We start from the raw sequence: 23,665 nt of genomic DNA on the forward strand, positions 1-23,665 counted from the left end.
ATCTCAAATCTAAACAAATTGTGAATATATTCAACAGAGGCAAATATATATCTGACATTAAAAACACATTCCAACAAGTGAAAATGTCAACCACTGGCAAGATTCAAGAACTGGGAAAAAATTTATTTGTTAAAAAAGTATTAATTTTACTTTTTTAACACATTTCTTTCAGGCTCCAGTATAAAATTCAGCTGATGTTATTATTCAGGTAATTTGCATTGAAATTAAATTATCTAATAATTACATGATAGCTATTAAATGTTGATGCTTTCAAGGTTGTAATTTGACCATACTTCAATTGAAAATAATCAAACCAAACATTTTTCAATCTGTTCTTTTTTGCATTGAATGATAAATTAACAACAGATATCTTTCTATTTCTCTTATATCTGTCATTCAACTAAACTTATTGCTCAGAAAAAAAATTGAAACCCTGGTTTTAAGAGACCATCTACTTTCAATGTGTGATAATATGATGTAAATCTCTATACATGTATTCAATAATAATATAAAAATATTGAGAAATTTATGATCATTATGCTGACATAAAGAAGAGGCTCCTAAGAGCCTGTGATCAGTTTCACAAAAAAATCTACGACTAAAGTTGATCGTAAGTATACTAAAGTGTTCATGACTTATTATCAAGTTTAGTAGCAAGATTTGTGGGGAAACTGATCCTTGATATGCTCACCTGATAAAAATATATCTTGTAACATTTTCACTGTTTACAGTTTGTACCTATCTATTATAGTTCATGAGATATAAGGCAAAAGCTCAAAAATAATTAAAAATTGTCATGAAATGGCAATTACTCTTTAGGAGTCAACTGATAATTTTGGAGGAAATAAATCTTGATATTGCAATTTTTCACCCTGTAAGATTTTCTCTTACTTTTATAGTTTTCAATGCATTTTACATTATATTCTATTTATAGACATGGTGGCCATCTTGGTTGATTGACGGTAACAATGAACACACACTCTAGCTAGATACCATAAGGACCATTCAATTGAAGTATGGTTGAAATTGGTAAAGTGGTTTTAGAGAAGAAGTTTACAACCATGACATACTATAACAGACAACAACAATGGACACGAAGTGATGGCAATAGCTCTAAAAATCTACTACTTTTAATAAGTTTTTGCATAAATATAAAGATTTTTAAATACCTTCAGAAATCACAAATATAGTATAAAGAACACCTTTGTTTTGTGCCAAAATATTTTGATTAAGTTTTACAAGAATTGGTATACTGGACTAAAGTTATCCCATGGAAACCACAAAGTCTACACAGGATGAAGATAAAACCATATCATGTAGCAACAAAAATTCAAGGCATAAAAATCCAAGCATAGTTTTTCTTTTACAAAATTTGATTTCCATAGACTGTTGAATTGCCACTAGAAAACATCAATACCTGCCCACTTGCCAAATAGCAGACCCTTTAAAAGAGTTTTTCATTATATCTTCTCTCTGTTGAAGTAAAACCTGGTCAATATGTGCAGCTACAGTATTTCTTACCTCAGAACTTACCGGTATTTCAGTATAAGAAAAAATGAGGTCCATATACAAACAACTTCTGTCTTGATTATATTAGTAATAATGTTAAATAAATCATCATGAAATTTACAAGAACATAGTATTAATTAAATTATTATCACAGTCACTTTATGTTTATTTCATTATATCCAGAATTAAGTCTGGTCCTCTATTAGTATCTATATATAGTCAACTTCTGCTCATATTCAAAATCAATTGTCTATAAATGACTTATAGTTTTGAAAATTTTGGTTCTTTCTTTTGCATCATTGCTTCTGCAGATTTCATTACATCTTCACTCTGTAGCATTGCCTGGTTCCATAAAGCCTAAAACAAATATGAAAGTTAGAATGTTTCATAATTGTTACATTAGATTATAAAGTTCATATATAGACAACATATTAAAAAAGTCTCCTGTGAATTGAATACTAGGATTGTTCATTCAAAGTGAAGTTATTTAAGAATTATCTGAATCATAATTTTACAATCATGCATGTACATAATGGACATTTTTTGCTATGGCTTTGTTAATTTTGGTTCTAATTTATCATATCATATTTGACATATCATTTATCAGTACAAAAATAAAGTTATTGCACCAGGTAATGGGTACATTCAAAGTGAATATACTTGTAGTTATATACCATCACATGAGTGATTATTCCTCATTATCACTAAAAAAAGCCTATACCTAATCAAAAAATATTTTTTTAAACTGATCAGTACAGTTTAAATAGAGACTAGAGTTATTTCAAAATTTGTTACCTGATAAAAAAAAAATTGCCATGATCAAACACTTCAACTATGGTCAACTGGTATTTAATTGGCTCCATTTTTTATTGGAATTAGTTCTTTATATTTATGGTTTCCATAAATTTACTTTTTAAATTATAATTTTTAGTGATCATAACTGTAAATCATTTGTATCAACTCAACTTAAATTATGGAAATTGTCATTATTTTGATATTTGACTAGATTGTAATAATTAATTAAATGGACTTAATTTTCACTGCAGCCTTATACCAAAAGGATGACCCACAAAAGTTAATGAAACTTATTTCCAGTGGGGTCCTTTAAGGGGCATTTCAAATTCAAATTCATGTTCACGGATTTGACTCAAATTCTCATATTTGATCATCAGATGTATAACATACAAAAACGTATATCCAAACTTCAAAAAGTATGAAATAAAAACAATTAACAATGCATGAACTCCAGAATATATATCAGCATTTCATGTGTATTTTAGTCTAGACGCCATCTAATTAACCATCGGGATGACCTCAGAAGAATGCATACGGTCACATAACCCAATATAAATATAAATATAAATAGATAGAGACCACGTGCAATTGGATTTTCCATGATCTGTTTGATTTCAAGTTATAGGTTAAACAAGAATGTGTCCATAGTACATGGATGCCCCACAAGCACTATCATTTTCTATGTTCAGTTGACCGTGAAATTGGGGTCAAAACTCTAATTTGGCATTAAAATTAGAAAGATCATATCATAGGGAACAAGTGTACTAAGTTTCAAGTTGATTTGACTTCAACTTCATCAAAAACTACCTTGACCAAAAACTTTAACCTGAAGCGGGACAGACGGACGAACGGAGGAACAAACGGACGCACAGACCGAAAAACATAATGCCCCTAAGTGGGGCATAAAAAATAAGTTATTCATCGTTATTACCTGTATAAGAATGATTTTTTATGGCTCCAATCAGTCAACGAAATGGTTCACCCTTGTTTCACTTTCAATGTTGACATTCTTTTCCTTTTAATAGCTGAGCATGCCTATTACATGCGTAACCCATCTCCACTTAAGGGGTTAAATTGAAGTTCACATGAACACGGATTCACATGAGGTCAAATTATTCACTTGCAAGTCAGTGCTGTTTTTGAGCTTATTTTGAAAAATTTGGACCAAACTAACTGCTTATAACGAAATATTATTTCAAATTTACGCTTTTATTAATACTTGAAACAAAATGAATCGTATTTTGAATTTTTGTCTAACTTGTAGCTAATGCCCCTTTAATGTTTGAAAAGTATTATTTAGTAAGTTGTTATACTTAAAATTTTAAGCTTGTCCTTAGCACAATTTCAGCATATTCAGAAGTAAAGCAGGTACAAAAATGCTTCCAAACTTGAAAGATCTATCATACGAAGACACATTAAAACTCCTGAAATTACCAACACTTAGATATCGTAGACTACAAGGCGACATGATCGAGACGTACAAGATTCTCAATAACATCTATGATGAAAGGGCATCAAGTGGTATTTTCACATTAAGTAGTGGTTCAACAACAAGAGGGCATTCTTTGAAGTTAGTCAAGAACAGGTGTAGGCTGGATGTTAGAAAGTATTATTTTACCAACAGAGTAGTGGAAGTCTGGAACAGTTTTCCTGAGACAATTGTAACTGCCAAAAACGTTAAAACATTCGAACGAAGACTAGATAAATATTGGAAAGAACATCCTATGATTTATGACTACACAGTAGATTACAACTTCACGATCGGAGGTAGCACAGTAATCAACAGTGATAGTGACAGTGAAATAGAGCCAAATATAGAGGAGCAAGCTGATCTCCTGCGTTTGGAAACACTTAGGTAGACTTAGGTAGGTAGGTAGGTATAATAAAAGAACAGAGTTCCTATATCCCCCACCTTGCACATATTTTATATATCCAAGGTACAAGGGCAATAACTAAAATAAGCACTTATTTTTTGTTCTTTAAAACTTTTTATTAATATCTAAGAGAAATGAAGGCTTCAGAGCAAATGCAATGTGATTTCCATTATAATTAAAATTTCCAAGGGGCATAACTCGTTAAAAATATTTGATCAGCACTTATTTTCGAAAGCGTCAAAGACAGTGCTGATATAAAACTATGATATAAGTTTCATAAAATCCTGGCAGTAATTGTACACATGAGAACCTGACAATGCAATTTTCCCTATAATCAATATTTCCAAGGGGCCTCACTCTTTTAAAAATAATTGATCTGCACTAATTTTTGAACTTGTCAAAGACATTGATGATATAAACCTACAATATAAATTTCATAAAAGTCTGGCAAGAATTGTACACATTGGAGCGCTCATAAGCAATTTTCCATAAAATTAATATTTCCAAGGGTCATAACTCTTTTAGAAATTATTGATTGTCACTGATTTTAGAATGAAGTTTTATAAAAATCTGGCAAGAATTGTTCACGTGAGAGCGCTAACAGGACCGGACAGACGGACAGACTGTGTTTCTATGTCCCCCGCAATGCGTCACGCAGGGGACAATTAACCTTGAGCCATCTAAAATTTATTTCAGTGCAACTTACTATATGAGAAAGTCCTTCAGGAACAGAATGGTCTCTGGAATATACCATACTAACTTTGGTCCCTTGTACTGCCACTGGACTTTTACTAGCAATCAATGATGCTAGTTCTATTGCAGCATTAATCATAGAAGCTTTGTCAGGAAAGATACGACTGCAAAGGAAAGCATAAAATTTTTAAATTAGTCGATAGCTGAGATTTACATGTTCACCTGACAGGTTAACTAGCACCAGATATGATTTTATCTTTTAATGGCTGTACCTCATGTTGAACTGGTTTGCATTCAAATAATTTCAGCAATAAAAGATTTAGTTTTTGACTGTATTAAACTGATTAAACTAACTAGAGGCTCTAAAGAGCCTGTGTCGCTCACCTTGGTCTATGTGCATATTAAACAATGGACACAGATGGATTCATGACAAAATTGTGTTTTGGTGATGGTGATGTGTTTGTAGATCTTACTTTACTGAACATTCTTGCTCCTAACTATTATCTCTATCTATAATGAACTTGGCCCAGTAGTTACAGTGGAAACTATTTTGTAAAAATTTACAAAAATTTACAAAATTTATGAAAATTGTAAAAAATTGACTATAAAGGGCAATAACTCCTTAAGGGGTCAATTGACAATTTTGGTCATGTTGACTTATTTGTAGATCTTACTTTGCTGTACATTATTGCTGTTTACAGTTTATCTCTATCTATAATAATATTCAAGATAATAACCAAAAGCTGCAAAATTTTCTTAAAATTACCAATTCAGGGGCAGCAACCCAACAACATGTTGCCTGATTGGTCTGAAAATTTCAGGGCAGAGAGATCTTGACCTAATGAACAATTTTATACCATCAGATTTGCTCTAAATGCTTTGGTTTCAGAGATATGAGCCAAAAACTGCATTTTACCCTATGTATTATTTTTTTGCCATGTCGGCCATCTTGGTTTGCGGGCAGGGTCATCGGACACATTTTTTAAACTAGATACCCTAATGATGATTGTGGACAATTTTGGTTAAATTTGTCTTAGTAGTTTCAGAGGAGAAGATTTTTGTAAAAGATTACAAAAATTTACGAAAAATGGTTAAAAATTGACTATAAAGGGCAATAACTCCTTAAGGGGTCAACTGACCATTTTGGTCAAGTTGACTTATTTGTAGATCATACTTTGCTGAACATTATTGCTGTTTACAGTTTATCTCTATCTATAATAATATTCAAGATAATAATCAAAAACGGCAAAATTTCCTTAAAATTACCAATTCAGGGGCAGCAACCCAACAACGGGTTGTCCGATTCATCTGAAAATTTCAGGGCAGATAGATCTTGACCTGATAAACAATTTTACCCACGTCAGATTTGCTCTAAATGCTTTGGTTTCAGAGATATAAGCCAAAATCTACATTTTACCCCTATGTTCTATTTTTAGCCATGGCGGCCATCTTGGTTGGTTGGCGGGGTCATCGGACACATTTTTTAAACTAGATACCCCAATGATGATTGTGGCCAAGTTTGGTCAAATTTGGCCCAGTAGTTTCAGAGGAGAAGATTTTTGTAAAAGTTTACGGACGACGGACGACGGACGCAGGACGACGGACGCAGGACGACGGACGACGGACGCAAAGTGATGAGAAAAGCTCACTTGACCTTTCAGGTCAGGTGAGCTAAAAAGGAGTTTTAATGAAAAATTGACCAAATTATTTACAAAGTATGAGTGTGCATATATTTGTATATGTAATTCCGTATAAAAATATCTAATCAGAAAATTTAATATAAGAACAATGTAAGCATGACTGGGAATGAGTCCTATATTCTGCATGTAACTGAATGCAAATTCACATGTGTACTAAATATCAACTATCCTTCATATTCACTCATTCTAGAATATGCTTATAAAAATATAAGCAATCTACAATAATTAAATTGCCTCCTTTCCCAATTACCTTGATAAGCATTTAATGATGACAGTGGCAGATCCAGAAATTTTCATAAGGGGGGCCCACTGACTTCCCAAGAAGGGGCCCGCTCCCCCTAAATCCGCCTCTGGATGATTAAAATGGCAATAGAAGTAAATTTAACTTCAGCATCAAAAGGACTAAAATGCAGGTCACTTAGTGTCTGAGAACTGAACTGAAACATAAACTATATACCAGATAATGAAGCAAACAATGTAGGTCAGTTTTACCTACTTTTCACTGCCGACCTTTTAATATAATCCTTTTGATGTATATCTATTCACCAGGTTATATTTTCAATAATAGATAACTTTTTAAAGTAGCTCAGAATTGAACTCAATATAAAACTTAATTCTGACTGAAAACTTTATATGAAAAAATGAAGCAAGTGTGTTAGAGTGAACTTCTTTTTTACAAGTAAAATATAGATAAAATGTCAACGAGGCAACTCTCTACCAGAGACCAAATGACATAGAAGTTAACAACTACAGGTCACTGTACGGCCTTTAACAGTGAGCAAAACCCATACTGTATGTTTTCCATTTGTAAAAATTTTGATTTTTATATAACTTCAGTTTTTCCAATTTGTGTTACTTTAATCCCATTTTACAGATTTTTTTTATAAACAAACATAAAATGACATTCCTTTTTTTCCTGTATAGAACAGGGGAAGGATCATCTGATCAACCACATGCAATAGAGATGTATGAATGTTAATGTGAATGTTTACCAAATAACAATTATCTATCAAAAGTACTTGCACTTATAATTCTGAAATGAACCTAAACAGAACACTTAACATTTGGTATCGATGGCATTGGGAATAGTACGATCCATATCTCACTATGGGGACAATTGTAGGGAATAAGACAAATAAACTTTATTTCACTCATTATTGATATAAGCTATCAGATAAACCGCATTTAGTAAATGATTGTTCTATTCAAGTAAGAAAAGAGAATTGCAGACAGTTTTTTACCTGACAAAACCTATTTCTTTTGCCTCATCACTATGAAATTTTCTGGCAGTATAACATAATTCTCTTGCCAAGCTGTCATTTCCTACAATCTTAGGTAACCTCTGTAATGTTCCAACATCTGCTGTCAATCCTACATCTATCTCCTGTATTTAAAAAAAAAAACATATAATTGACAATCAGATTCTGGCAATTTTAAACATGGGGAACCTCTTATAGAGTACAACAATTTATAAATTTCTTTAAAATAAGAGATTTCCTTAATATATTATACGTAAAAATCTTAATAACAATAAAATATGCCATTAATTGAGTCATCAATGTCAAAATTTTAGATACTGTAATAAAATTAAATATATTCATAGCACTAGACTGTTTATGTGACAACATTTCTAATGCATACATACCATATACTTCTTAAACTCACAGTCACCACACTACCAAGTTTAAAAATACAGGGTAAGTAATATACTAATTAAAATTCACATTTTTAAAAATATGTACCGGTATAAGGCCAATCATCATGTTTTCATATTTGTGTCTTTTTTTCAAAAACCATATTAATAAATGTGTTTTAAGAATATTTACTAACCTTAATTTGAAACCATGCGTCCTGTGTACAGTATCTGATGTCACAAGCAGACGTTAGGTCAACACCTCCACCAACACAACCACCATGTACTGCAGCAATCACTGGTTTTGGACACTAAAATACATAATGATATTCAGCTTAACTTCCCAACTACCCATCTAATTCTATTTCTTTAAAAAATGAAGCGTTTGTCTTTCATTTGTATTACAAATGCTATTTTGGTCTTTACACATGGAAAAAAAACCTCATTTACTAACTGTTGAGTAAAACTACTTTACGCATAAAATGAATATCACAGGTGTCTGTTCATGCTGTTATACAGCTGTTCATCTTTCAGTCTCTCAGGCTCTTTTCTAAAAAAATCTTAAGACTAAAACTGGTTGGAAGTTATAGTGAAATGTTCATGACTTATGAGTAATTTTTCCTGTAAGATTTTTTTGTGGAAAGAAATGCTGGGTCCTAGACATACATCAATTTTTTTTTAATAGATATACTTCAGGACTCCTCTTTCATTTGATATTGCAGTTGTTTTATTATTTTATTGTAATTTTCCTTACTATTTGTATAAGGACAAATTTCATAATGTGATTAGTTTACATTAGGTCCATTTCTTACTAAAAAAGTAAAATAGGTACTGTATATTATGTCTCTAGAACTTTTTTTCATTTTAGTTGGACATATATTGTTATATAGCGTTTTTTTACAGTGTATAAATATGACCCACTTTTGAAGGCAAACTGACTGACTTACATGTACCTAGATTCACTCAAATTTCAAGTTTAATAATTCACTCAGTGTCTCTGAGAATATGTTTAAATAAAGTCAAATATAGTGAAAGGTAAGTTCAAATGACCTTCTTTTGATTATAATTTGTCACAATCTCTTAGTTGCAGCCACATGCCTGTAGGTCAAAATATCAAAAGAAGACATTAAGAAGTCAATTACACATAAAATGAATGATGTGACCAATGCTTAACAGATGGTAGAGTGCTTACACCAGTTGTGTATCAAATACAATGGAACAGGTGCAATTACTTTCTGCAGTTGGTTTGAAAAAAAAACTAAGAGGCTCTCAAGAGCCTGTGTTGCTCACCTGTATCTACTGTGGTTTTGGAAATCATGTAAAATAAGGTTAAAATCATAATAAATAGTATTAGATACCCTAATAATTATTGAGGCCAAGTTTGGTTTAGTTCGACCCAGTAGTTAAATTTAAAGCAGGTCATCCCATTGTAGTCTTACAATAGTAACTGAAGACCCCTTATCATTATTTAAATTAGTTTTCAGGTTGTGACCATTTGAAATTGGTTTTTTTTTACAATTTTCCCATAGACTTCTATAGTAAACCCCTATGTTCTATTTTTAGCCATGGCTGCCATATTGGTTGGATGACAGGGTCATCCGATACATTTTTCAATCAAGATACCCTTTTGAAAATTGTGGCTTAGTTTATTTCTATTTGGCCCAGTAGATTAAGTGGAGAAGATTTTTGTAAAAAATTACAGAAATTTACGAAAAATTGTGAAAAATTGACTTTAAAGGGCAATAACTCCTAACTTATGGGGTCAATTGGCAATTTTGGTCATGTCGACTTATTTGTAGAGCTTACTTTGCTGAACATTTTTGCTGTTTACAGTTTATCTCTATCTATTATAATATTCAAGATAATAACCAAAAACTGCAAAATTTCCTTAAAATTACCAATTCAGGGGCAGCAACCAAAGGGTTGTCTGATGCGTCTGAAAATTTCAGGGCAGATAGATCTTGACCTGATGAACATTTTTACCCCGTCAGATATGCTCTAAATGCTTTAGTTTCAGAGATATAAGCCCAAAACTGCATTTTACTCCCATGTTCTATTTTTAGACATGGCGGCCATCTTGGTTGATGGGCGGGGTTATCAGATATATTTTTTAAACTAGATACCCTAAGGATGATTTAGGCCAAGTTTGGTTTTATTTGGTCCAGAAGTTTCAGAGGAGAAGATTTTTGTAAAAGTTAACGGATAACGACGACGAACGCCAAGTGATGAGAAAAGCTCACTTGGCCCTTTTGGGCCAGGTGAGCTAAAAACAAGACTGTATACCAACATATCTCCTTCAACTTTGCATATATAAGCATCTAATACACATAAATTTTACAGATTTCATGTACAATGTTAAAGATAATATAGGAGTTTCCAACCATAAAATTCCTGATTTTAGGTTACAGTTTATGTACGAACCCTACCTCTCCCCAAACACTGTGGATTTTTCATTTCTATATATATAAATATAGAGTGGGGTTTTCACAGTTCAGGAATATGAAATGTAATAATATTCAGATGAAATCAAGTTTTATATTTTTATAAGGAAACCTTTTCTATCGATGTAAAAGATTCTTGATATTCTTCAATTTTTGGTCTCATTTTAAAGGCATTTCTTGCTACATCCTTTCCTGTTGGCATGACATCACCCATATCCATCAAATCCAATCCTATAAGACAAAAATTAAAAGTAGGTCATTTGGGAGATTCTCTTCAACACTTCTACATATATATCCAGGTTATTCATAATGTATGACTGTTCATACCTTTGTATGAGATAACTGAACTTGGATGGAAAACTTGTAGTAAATTGTATGAATGGAATGGAATCTTGTTCAGCAGCTAATAGTACATGCATATTAGGGATAATAGCATGATAATGTCATATGAATAAACCCTTCGCTATATCAATATGTTAGGTAAGATGTTTATATATATCATAAGCTAACAGTCTGCTAAAAGTCACATCAACCTTAATTGACACTTTATAACTTTAGCTGAAAAGTCTTACCTCTTACTCATAATGTTGTGTACAGTAAATCCTAGAAATTGAAACTCTTACTTGAACAAATATGATTTGCCTTTAAAGCCTAGTCTTGATTACAATAATGATTTCAAATTTTACATTAACCCAGAAACAGTACTAATTAGCCTTAAAGAAAGTTTGAACAAACTGTTTTAATCATTTAATTACTGTATATCAACCCAAGTAAAGAATATATTTCATTTGAACTTTGGTGGATAGTTGTCTCATTGGCAATCATACCACATTTCCTTATTTTTATAATCAAATGAACAGATTCAAATAGCAGTGGTGTAAACAAATTAGTTATATGTAACTTTTCCAAATTTTTCTCACCTGCTGTAAATAATCTTCCTGCTCCAGACACTATTATCACTCTGTAGTTCTTATCTGTTGCTAATCTTTGAAAGCATTCCCTGCATTCTCTACAAAGATGAAATAAAGTTCTCTTCAGCAAGAGCATTTCAAGAAGAAGGGTTTGCATTTAGGCATTTTTTTTCTGTTACAAAGGGCCATCCATCACTCTAGTAAAACTGAACATTATGACAAAAAGATTGATTTGCATAAGATGGTAGGAATTCAAGTACATGTAAAACTACATCTCCTTATTCATAAACTAGATACAGTTTTAAGTGATTTTGTGATTAACAAAGGACCAAAAATCTAGGACAGACTAAGGGTCAAGCAAAATTTCAAAATACAATTAAGCATTTGGTAGCCAGATACAATGTCATGTTTCTCTTCAAACAAAAATTAAACAAAGAAACCATTTCTTTCATTTTTTGCAATGGATGATGAAAAAAAGTATGTTATCATCTTCACAATTAAATGAGAGAAGACATTATCCATAATAATAATAACAGGATTTTTTTTTTTAAAACACACACAGTTTTAACATGTTTACAAGAAAGAGTTTCAGTTTTAATTTTTTTAACCATGAATAACAAGTTAAAGTGTGAGCTATCACTCACTAATGATACCCAGGATATAGCAGGCCTACATAAAGCTTGAAATCAAATTTGTCAAGCCTTGACTTATACTTTCTGAGAAAACAGAGACAAAATTTCATACATAGCCATCATGTGTAAGAATATAAAAGTATTCGGTTACAGGAAGTTGATGAGCAATGAATCTGAAAATTCATCACACAGTATAGCAGACTCATATCAAGGTTGATATCAAATTTTAAGAAGCTCTGCTGTGCAGTTCCTAAGAAAAATGCAACCATATTTTACAGTGACAAAGAGACAGAAACTCAGACAGACCGAAGGACTAACAGATGGAAACCAGTTACCCACTCCAAAGGAGAGGGGGTTTGATGAAAACAAATATATGTCTGTATGAGACAGCTTTTTCATTTTTCTTCTTTATCAAAAAAAGTATACATATAATAGCAGCAAAACATTAAGATAAACAAGCCAGCAAAGATGGACAACCAGAATTTTTCCAATGACAGTAGAAGGCATCCAAACAAATGATTTGCCATGCATTTGTTTGTAGGTATTTCAAATTTTCAGCTGATAGTTCTTGTTTAATCAGAAAACATACAATGTATTATACTCATATTCGTATAATTACCTCCAAAATGCTATGTTCATAGCATTTAGCCGGTCTGGTCTGTTCAGTTCAACATGAGCAACATCCTCTCTTGGAGAAGAAACCTTTAATGTTTCAAAATCATAACTTTCACCGGACATCTTTCTTACAGCAAGACAGGTCAGTGATGCATTCTTATCAAGAGAATCTGTCAAAACAAAAAAATTCAAAATATGAGTGTGACATACAGGTATATGTTAGATCCTTGTACACATGGTACATGTAATTTTCAAACATAAAATTGAAGTAAATTTAATCTTCCAAATATCAATTTATGATGTACATGATGTATTCAGGGTTCTCACTTTGATATTTTTTGTGAGAGTCCATAGTAAAAATGTATATTTTAATTACTATACACTATGTCTAAAAAAAATGTATCACTTATCTGTGTCCAGGAGGAAGTTTATATAGTACATGTATTGTCATTTTCTAGTATGTTGATGGTGATAACACTAGTAATACTAGTCCTTCCTCTGATCTGGAAGTTCAATACTTACAATACCACATTGGTGACAACTCTAAACATACCAGTATTAACCTTACTTTTTTTTAAGTTTAGAAATCTCTCTATTGACTGATTATTTTGGAGATCTATGAATTTCTGTTCATTGAATTTTTTAAAAGAAGCTAAACATTGCTAAAGGCCAGTACCTGAAATTCTTCTATATTCCTTCGTTGGGTGATTGGTGCCAACATTATAAGAGGTAATAACATAAGATGTTTTTTATTGTTTTTTTTTTTTAATTGAAATGACCAAAAACGCCCTGAACCATTCATACTTCTTTTATGCTATAGACAGAGTAGTTAAATTTTCCACTCATACCACCATGTTTCAACAAAGAAAATGCATGAAAACTCAAAATTTTTATTTGACCAAGTGATATTTTGATTTCAGTTTGAGAATTGTGTACCCCTTTTTAAATCTATGTCATTAACAAGTAGAATTTCAAAGTGCTGAGAAATTACAGCTACATATACCTGTACAACTGAAATTATAAAGTATTTATACCATGTCATAATGGTGAATGAAAATAATTTAAATTTTGATTTTTGCATGGTTTGCATGAATATAATAAATATTCCATGGCATCTAATCGAAATTTACCATTATTGTCAGTTTTGGACAAAGAATTTAGAGAAGTGTCTACAGCCTTTATCATATTTATAATAGATATTTATTTTAAAAATTGTAAAGTTAAATTAACTTATAATATTTTCTAATCAGAATCATGTTTAGGTTTATCTTGATGGAAATCTCTTGAGCATGTTGAAACAGTTATAATTCATACCAGTAAGGTCAACATAACAAGGACATTTATTAATATATCTAATAATTCGATCAGTATCTTTGCTTTTTTTTGTCATATATTTTTGAAGATAATTGATCAAAAAATGTACCATTACACATGCTTATATACTCCTTTTAAAAAACATACCACCACTACCATGAATACAGAATAAATAATCATAGATTTAGTTGACATATTTTTGATGTTGGTCCTTTTATAGCCAACTATACGGTATGGGTTTTTCTCATTGTTGAAGGCCGTATGGTTGCCTCTAATTACTTACATCCACTTTATTTGAACTTGGGCTGAGAGTTGTCTCATTGTCAATCATACCACATCTCCTTATTTTTATATAGTGCAAGAAAATAGTCTAATCAATAAGCAAACATCACTCTTTCATGATATTTAAAAAAATATATATATGAACTATAGAATGGCATGTATGGTAGAGATTAGAATGATAAGCAAGTAAACTATTTATAAAAATTTCAATATTGATTTGATGTAACACAATGTGGATCTAAACTCCTTAAAAATTTATGCTAACATCATGAACATTAGCATGAATAGTAAGCAATAGTTTTTTTCTGTTGAATGAGAAGTATAAATATTATATCCATGCATGATTCTCTGTGAAAGCTTTAGTTTAATAATTGGCACTTTGAAATTCTGCTTAGTACATATCTAGAAAGGGTTACTGCACATAATCCTTTAATGAAGGGAACCAATAATAACAATTATTATTAATGGTACATCTTGCATTTGGTATGGATATAAAGCATTACATGGCATTCAACAGAAATAGCATGCTGCAAATACATGTAGCCCCATAAAGATGTATTTAATTAGTTTAGTTTAAACAGTATTTATTATTGAAAAATTATAACAATAAGAATAGCACAATTTTACATTATATGGTAACAGTCAAATATGGGATCCGAAACAAGTTTGGAAAAGCTATTATAAATCCATCTCCTGAGGAGAATTTTGAGAATTTTAATTAAGTTGGAACTGTAATCCCTTTTGGGATTCTGAGTCACAGGCACTTTTCTCTGAGAAAAAAATCCTACATACCTTAATATAACACAAGGTACTTGACTCACATTTTTTTTTAAATATCACCCGGTCGCGAACTTCCGTTCTATTTCCATACTCGGTTTACTACCATGGCTTCCAAAACGGTCATATATTCCAGACATTTATAAATTTACCAGACATTGTCCGCCTGGGAAAAGCATGAAACGGACATCTACTTATTAGTTTTCAAGACTTTCTTAAGAGACGGTCATTTTAACATAATTCAATTGGAAGTTTATGCGATCTTTTCTGCCTTAAACAGCCACACATTTCCGGTCATAAAAGTGACATGATGATTAAGTACTATCAAAACAACCCCTACTTTAATACCTTCTCATTTTAATCAAGGCTAATTAGTTGTGGGACAATTGAAATTTACCTGTTCAGGTGACAGGTACTCTATATTTTGTACCGTACATTGATCGGTCTATTTAAAGAAATTTAATTATGCATCCTAATTTATTCAAAAATGCTAAAATTATCATTGATACCTTTATCGAACGTTCATTTTGAGTATTTTCTTGAAGAAATAAAGTGGAAGGAGTTACTTAAACTCCATCGTGCTTTATAAATTTACACGGATTTTATGTATCCGTCTCTGGTCTATGTTTTACCATTGTCAAGTCAACATCCGGTATTAGGAAAATTTGTTTTTAAAAACGAAAGTAAAGTTTTTGTCAATGTTATTTTGAACAAATAAAGAGTCTAAGGCAGATATTAGTATGCTGATGTTGCACACTTCGGATGATGCACTGCCAATTTAACAGTTTACGTCAGAACATCAAATTTATATCAAAGTAAAGTTCAATATCTTTTTTTAATATCAATCATTGGTTATAATATATGATCAATGATGGCCAACTAATTACGGTACCTCGAATCACCGAATAACACCGTTATTAGCCAAATAACACTTGTAATCACCGAATAACACTTGAAATTTTAGTATTAGAACATATTGGTGACATTTAAACATTGAAAGGTAAGTAATTTTATAAAGTATATTTTCAACATAATATTTATTAGAATGTATATGAAATATATAAAGAACAAATGTGAAATTGTACATATTTAATTTTAATGAAGACATTAATTTCACTAATTCGATTATATTTAACTTGTTTCTTATTTTATTTTCTTTGGCAATATACATTTGTATATTCAATTTACTTAATTTACTAAAAACTCAGAAATAAAAGTAAAGGAAAAAAAATAATATTCTTCGTATTGACGTTTAATTATTTTTTTATTGCTATGTTCATCCATTTTAATACATAATTCAGGAATAAAAGTAAAGGGAAAAAAAATAATATTCATCATGTTCATAGTATAGAAGTTTAATTTTTTTTATTGCTATGTTCATCCATTTTAATACATTAAATTAAGTTTAATAATGAAATATTTTTTGCCAATTAGATAATTTAATTGTGATAATGCCAAGTTCCCAATAATCAAAATATTTATTACCTTACAATTCTATCATATTGTTAATTAGATTGTTGTTTACTGACACATGCCCATTACATAATTAATCATTAAATGATAATGAAATTATATTACGTATGGACACTCTGCATTAAACAGGCTTGTGACTGTCTTGGTATACCAAGGCTGCATTACCAAAACCAATAATAATAATTAAGAAAAAAGAACACAAATAAATATTTACAACTATATACAATATATGTACTTCCTAACTATATCTTCTGTAAAAGTGTAATAAGCTTTATTGTTTCACAAAGAATTTTTGATTATTTAAAATAATAAAATTTTTCTTCAGAAAATAAAAATAAAAAAAAAAATTATTTAAACTTATTTGATATGAGTTTTTTCTGTTTAATAAAATACTTTTTTTTTGCAAAATTCAAAAGACATTCGACAGATAAGCCCGTGCAGGATATCTTAGTAGTTTTAATTTTTCACAATAAAATTCTAAATAGTTTTCGCGGACTATGACAGATAAGCCCGTGCCTTGTGCAGGATATCTTAGTAGTTTTAATATTTTACAATAAATTCTAAATAAATTGTTATCGCGGACTACGATAAATAAGCCCGTGCCTTGTGCAGGATATCTTAGTAGTTTTAATTTTTTACAATAATTTCTAAATAAATTGTTTTCGAGGACTATAACAGATAAGCCTGTGCCTTGTGCAGGATATCTTAGTAGTTTTAAAAGGGCTTGGTTACTCTCCATTTTTAAACTAAAAAAAAAATAAATAATACACAGATATTTTATTTCAAAGTAGAAATTTTTGATTATAATATTATTTTTTTAATAACTATAAAAAAAAATAATTTATTATTGTAAACAGTTCAATATTCCATATTTTCTTTAAAAGGGGAGGCGCCCACCCTCACATTGTTCATTGCCTTGACGTGGCGTGAGGGCTCCACATTAGTGGTCTAAAATGAACACGTTGAGGGATTGTATGCAATCATTCTTTTATTCTTCCCATTGTGTTTTCCTTGGTCGCCATGTTGGATGTACACACTAATATTTAATGCGATCTTTATGAACTTACCTGCTTTCTATAAATCATTTTTAAGTTATAAAATACACTTATAATACAATATTATTTAATTATCAATGTTTAAATGTCACCAATATGTGCTAATATTAAAATTTCAAGTGTTATTCGGTGATTACAAGTGTTATTTGGCTAATAACGGTGTTATTTGGTGATTCGTGTTACCCAACTAATTACCATAATTGCCTTTTGTTACTTAGTCTTAAGGGATTAAAATCGGGATAATACATAAAATGTACGGCTGGCTCAAATATTTTTTGGAAGCCCTGTTTTCTACCCCACTAAAACTTGTTATGCCGTAAATCTAAATTGATTTATCCACACAATGGTGTATAACACACTGCCTTTGTTGTCGGAATCATTCGTAGCAGGCCTCCCCAAGTATGTCAACCGTAATTATTTCGTCTTCCCACAGCCGATTGGAAATATAAGACTCGCAGTAAATGATTAATTATAATTGTCCTTTTGGTATCTTTCCCCTCTCTTATATATATCTCAGTTTCCTATTGGTCAAATTGTATTGCTAAAAATAAATGTTTCTTGGAGTTATCTCATTTTATATGTAAAGTCCAGAGAGATTCTGAATGATAGATGTATCATGTAATGGGAAAACTTGAGTCTAAAAATAGAAACTCTAACTCATTAGACATACCTCAAATAACACTTGTTTGATTTTTTTTCACAGAATCTTTCACAAATTTACTATCTGGATGATAAGTTCTATTCAGACAAAAACTAACAGATTTTTTGGAAATACTTTTTATAATTAATCATTAACTGTGACAAATGTGTGAGTCTTATAATTAATAAATTATATTTCCAATTGGCTGTGGGAAGACGAAATAATTTACAGTTGACATACTTGGGAAGGCCTGCTACAAATGATTCCGACAACAAAGGTTGGTGTGTTATACACAATTGTGTGGATAAATCAATTTACAATTAAGGCATAACAAGTTTTAGTGGGGTAGAAAACAGAGAAATCGAAAATATAATGGAAGTTCACGACCAGGTGACGTTTTTAAAAAATGTGAGTTAAGTACCTTGTGTTATATAAGGTATTTAGGAAAAAAATTTCTGAGACAAGTGCCTGTGTTCTGAGTCCGGAGCGATTTTCTGATGTAGCCAAAAACTGTAAAAGATAACTTGGCAGAACTCGTAAATATCTCCTGTTCAAGTTTTAAATTGTTTAAGTTATTTTTTTTATTCTCTTTGTTTGGATGTATTTTCTACGTACAATTCAGTATTTTTCTCGTTATATGCCTTAATCCATGCATTTAGATAAAAGGGGTAAAGTCCAACTTTCCTGTTAATTTCTTTTGCAGTTGAATCTGTTCCTGTGACAATTTCCGCAACCAAATCAGTTATGATTGCATACGGTAAACCAGTTCAAAAATAAATTTCCCTTCATACTCGTACGTGAAACGTAAATTTTCCGGATTATTTTTAAATGCAGCACTCAAAATGACACTAATTTTGTTGTTTCCAAACCTTTTAACTTTTAAAAGTTGCACACATTCCTACATCGTGTCTTGGATATACCTCTATCTTGTAATTTCTTTTAAATCATTTTAAATTATCCTCAGCTGATTTTTTTTCTTTAAATTGGTTTACACTTTTATTAGGGACCGATATCACTAACACAGGCACTTGTCTCTAAAAAAATACCTATTAGTATATACTTTTATATTAAAGTAAATAGGTGATTTTTTTCAGAGAAAAGTGTCTTTGCATCAAAAGTTCAATGTAGGATACACATGGAAGACACGTCATTGTTTACAATTCAGAAAAACAACACTCACAATACGTACTGCATAAGCTTAATTCGAATAGATTTTTCCTGCCCCCCCTTTGTTACTTAATTTGGAAAATATTGATTGCCCGGTATAGGCATACATGCCTTGAGATGATGTTTTTAAATGCATTTTAGTATGCAGTACGTATTGTGAGTGTTGTTTTTCTAAATTGTAAACAACGAATTGTGTAAAGTGTCTTCCGTGAGTATTGACTACCTGACTGGAAACATTGATGTGCATATATGCTAATGAATCAAAAATAGTACTAGTCAGAGTGGAATCTGCATTTTTACATACCAGTATCCTACAAACCCAAAACAAACTTACTGATTGATATTTTAGTCTTAGATACATGATTTTTTTTATTAGTTTTTATTGGCTTTGAACTAGTTGTCAGTAACTGAGAGTACTCTCAGATCTGTACTTAGTGTCTTTTTGTTGTTAGGGATGAGGGATGGATAAATACGCCAGACATACATGTAGTCTACAAAAGACGCACCAGTGACGCTCGAATAAAAAAAAAGCTTAAACGGACAAATAAAGTAAGATGTTGAAGAGCATAAGGGACCCTAGCAAACTCTCATAACTAATATAAAAAGTCTTACACATGAATAAAAGGATTGTGGGGGTACATCAATGAGTCGGCAACCTAACAAAAAATAAACAAAGGACCTATGTACATGCACTAAATTGATCTCTAAATCTATAAAATTTGAGATTAAATCAAACACATGTCTGTCATCAACTGTCACCATTTTTTAATTTGTTATTTGTGATTAACAGACCAGTCTAGATAACTTCATGATTAAGTTGTCCTGCTTTACAAATTATGTTCTAATAAGGCTGGTCCCATAACAGAAATCTTTTTTTATTTCTTTGTATCATTATGGTCGTGAGATAACTTTTGAAAGTAAAATTCCTCTGGGATTTTAAACCAATTTTTCACATTTTTTCAGAACAGAATTTGGATCTAACTGCGCCATGGTACTGTATATAAAGACATGCCTATATCATGTTGAATGTTCTACATGGATTAAAAACATTAGTGTTTCAATGTTTGGTGGTTTACTTAGTTACCCAATAGAAGTTTTAGCTAATTTGGTGCTTAACTAAGTCACCAAATAATGTATATAAAAAACATACGACCTTAAATCACCAACTTTTCTTGTATATTAGATAAGAAGATTTGGTATAATTGCAAATGAGAAGATTATTTAACAGAGCCCGAATGAAACGGATTTAAGCAACTATAAGTCACCGTACGGCCTTCAATAATGAGCAAAACCTATACCGTATAGTCAGCTATAAAAGACCCCGACATGACAAAATGTGAAACAATTCAAACGAAAAAAAACTTACGGCCAGATTTTTGACAAAATGAAAAAAAACAATCCAATATGACCGACAGCAACCAGCAACAACAATTGAATTACAGGCTTCTTACAGAATGTGGAGGGGTTAAACATGTCTGCGTGTGTGCAACTCTTGTCTTACCTGGTACACTGGTGTTACAACACAGCATACGAAAAACTGTAAAAAACAGTTGGAAATGGCTTGCAAGTTCATCAAACTGGCACGATGCACATAAAACAACTATCATAAAGACAAAAGAAACAAAGTGCCGATCTAAGAGTACTTACAGTTACTGAAAGCTAGCTCAAAGCTAATAATAACTAATGAATAAATCGTTTTCTCCCAGACGACAGTATCAATGAGTACACACCCAACAGATTTAGTGCAAAGAAGTCATAAACAGTTTGAGAAAACACGACTTTGTGCATTTACGAATTCATATCTATTAAACCATACGTGTAAAACAATGCCCCCTACTGTCACTCTGATTGCAATTAGCACATATATGGCGTATTGCATGCATGTACATTCATAACAATGGTTTTGAGTCCATATGGATAAACATTGCAAAACATTTTTGATACTTAAGCATTATCAAATAATAAATAAGTAACACTTTTTTTTCAGAATCGCCTTAGCGAGATCAATACTTCTCCCAAATGCTCTGAAAACCGATGTTTTCTCATCTGTGTTGAGTATATTGCACTTTTAATGGGTTAAAGGGGGGTTGGGGGTTGGAGAAGAGGTAACTCGAGATTACTATGACGTCTAACAACCCTTTTTAGGACTTGTTGGGGCACTGTCTAGTGTTTTATATGAATTTTCTGATCAATTGATATGTCTTTCACTTTCGAGTCGTAAACAATTCACTGCATAACATTTAAAGTACTAGTGTAAAGACCATTGTTCTGACGAACAAAATGTTAGCCTACATCTCCATTGCATGTTAGGGGACGCCAGTAAGCGCAAATACAGATGTCTAGATTGACGTAAATGATTCAAATGATGTAAAATAAAATGTTTTATATCTCCTATTTAGTATTATAAAAGTTGTTAAGACCTTCTTAGCATGACTTTGGTGGATTTGCACTCCTCATAGCACACTTATTAATGCATTTGACATAATTGTATACAATGGAGTCAAATTGACACAATTGTATACCATGGAGTCAAATTGACACAATTGTATATCATGGAGTCAAATTGACACAATTAATCTTTAAAATAAATTGCTTCGCCTAGCGCAGCTGGATACGACCGCAGAGGTCCAACCCTGAACAGTTGGGGCAAAAATGGACACAATATTCGTGCTTGATACAGGTCTGAATTTGGATTGTAATTAAATATTTGACACATAATAGGTTTCTGACACAGAATAACTGTAGTCAAAGAACTTAGAATTGGTTATATGATTTGAATTTATATTAAATGTTTTGCTTTTGTGCAATACACTATGCTGTTGCGAATTGACCCCCCCCTTTTTTGCAAGAAAAAAAAAATATTTGAAAACATTTTCTTTTTAATTTCTGAAATCTGAAATGAGAAAAAATTGTCCCCCCTCACAATTTCTTTTTTTACCCCCCCCCCCTTTTTTTTCACCTCCCCCCCCCCCCCCCCCCTTTTAAAAAAAAAATTTCTTTCCCTCAAGATATGGTCATAATCTCAATTCAAATTTCATATGGAGTTTGCAACCATAATTACCCTTTAAAATACATCATAAAAGTCTTAAAATAGAAAATGACATACATAATCATGGCTAAAATTAATATTCCTTAATCAGCATTTTTAAATAGTAACTTCTATAAATAAATTGACAGCTAATCACCTCAAGACAATACAACATTTCTTTATACATAATTCAAAAGCAGTGTAAGGGATGTAATCCAAACATAACATTGTACTTTTTTTAATTGTCCATTAACCAGGAAACCCTTGTTTTTCCCCCTTTGTTGCCCCTAATTCCTAAATGGTTTGAGCCACAACCCCTAAAGCCAATCCTAACCATCCCTTTGTGGTATGGAAACTTGTGGTATAATTTCAGAGAGATCCTTACACCGTTCCACAAGTTATTGTCTGGAAACTAGGAAAATGCTTATTTGGGCCCCTTTTTTGCCCCTAATTCCTAAACGGTTTGAGCCACAACCCCCCAAAGCCAATCCTAACCCATCCCTTTGTGGTATGGAAACTTGTGGTATAATTTCAGAGAGATCCATATACCGTTCCACAAGTTATTGTCTGGAAACTAGAAAAATGCTTATTTGGGCCCCTTTTTGGCCCCTAATTCCTAAACTGTTAGGACTATAACCCCCAAAATCAATCCCAACCTTCCTTTTGTGGTTATAAACCTTGTGTTTAAATTTCATAGATTTCTATTTACATTTACTAAAGTTATTGTCTGGAAACCAAATGTCTTCGGACGACGACGACGTGATACCAATATACAACCGCAAAAAATTTTGCGGTCGTATAAAAATGATTCAATTTACATAATTGTTCTATTCCTGTCTTTCTTACCTGGTACGATCAAGTTAAATTGGCACATTCTGTTCAATTGATTTCAGAGTACAATTGATGCAATTGTATTCACCCTATTCAACCACACATTCCCTGTTTCCATTCTCAATTCTACTTCTTAAATGATTTGGTTACGTTCAGTAACCTTAATTGACACAACTTATTCAGATGATCTCAAAAGCATCACATTTCAAAAAAAATTATTGGTTCATAAAATTGAGTTTTGTTTCCACCTCAAATAATTTTGTCTTTAATTTTCATGAATATGTGATAAACACAT

The 23,665-nt window shown here is 31.5% G+C and overlaps 1 protein-coding gene across 1 annotated transcript; it reads right to left on the reverse strand.

Annotated features, from left to right (window-relative positions):
• Positions 1-1,189: 1,189 nt before the first annotated feature.
• LOC127698693 (delta(3,5)-Delta(2,4)-dienoyl-CoA isomerase, mitochondrial-like) lies at positions 1,190-19,081 on the reverse strand. The gene is made up of 8 exons (XM_052202319.1): positions 18,960-19,081; positions 12,808-12,973; positions 11,566-11,654; positions 10,758-10,876; positions 8,402-8,515; positions 7,813-7,955; positions 4,885-5,035; positions 1,190-1,866 (listed from the first exon to the last, which is right to left on the reverse strand). The coding sequence occupies exons 1-8, from the start codon at positions 18,997-18,999 to the stop codon at positions 1,771-1,773; spliced, it is 918 nt and encodes a 305-aa protein (XP_052058279.1). The 5' UTR covers positions 19,000-19,081; the 3' UTR covers positions 1,190-1,770.
• Between the last annotated feature and the right edge of the window lie 4,584 nt (positions 19,082-23,665).

Source organism: Mytilus californianus, unplaced genomic scaffold (assembly GCF_021869535.1).
Source record: "Mytilus californianus isolate M0D057914Y unplaced genomic scaffold, xbMytCali1.0.p SCAF_4, whole genome shotgun sequence".
Classification (NCBI taxonomy): domain Eukaryota; kingdom Metazoa; phylum Mollusca; class Bivalvia; order Mytilida; family Mytilidae; genus Mytilus; species Mytilus californianus.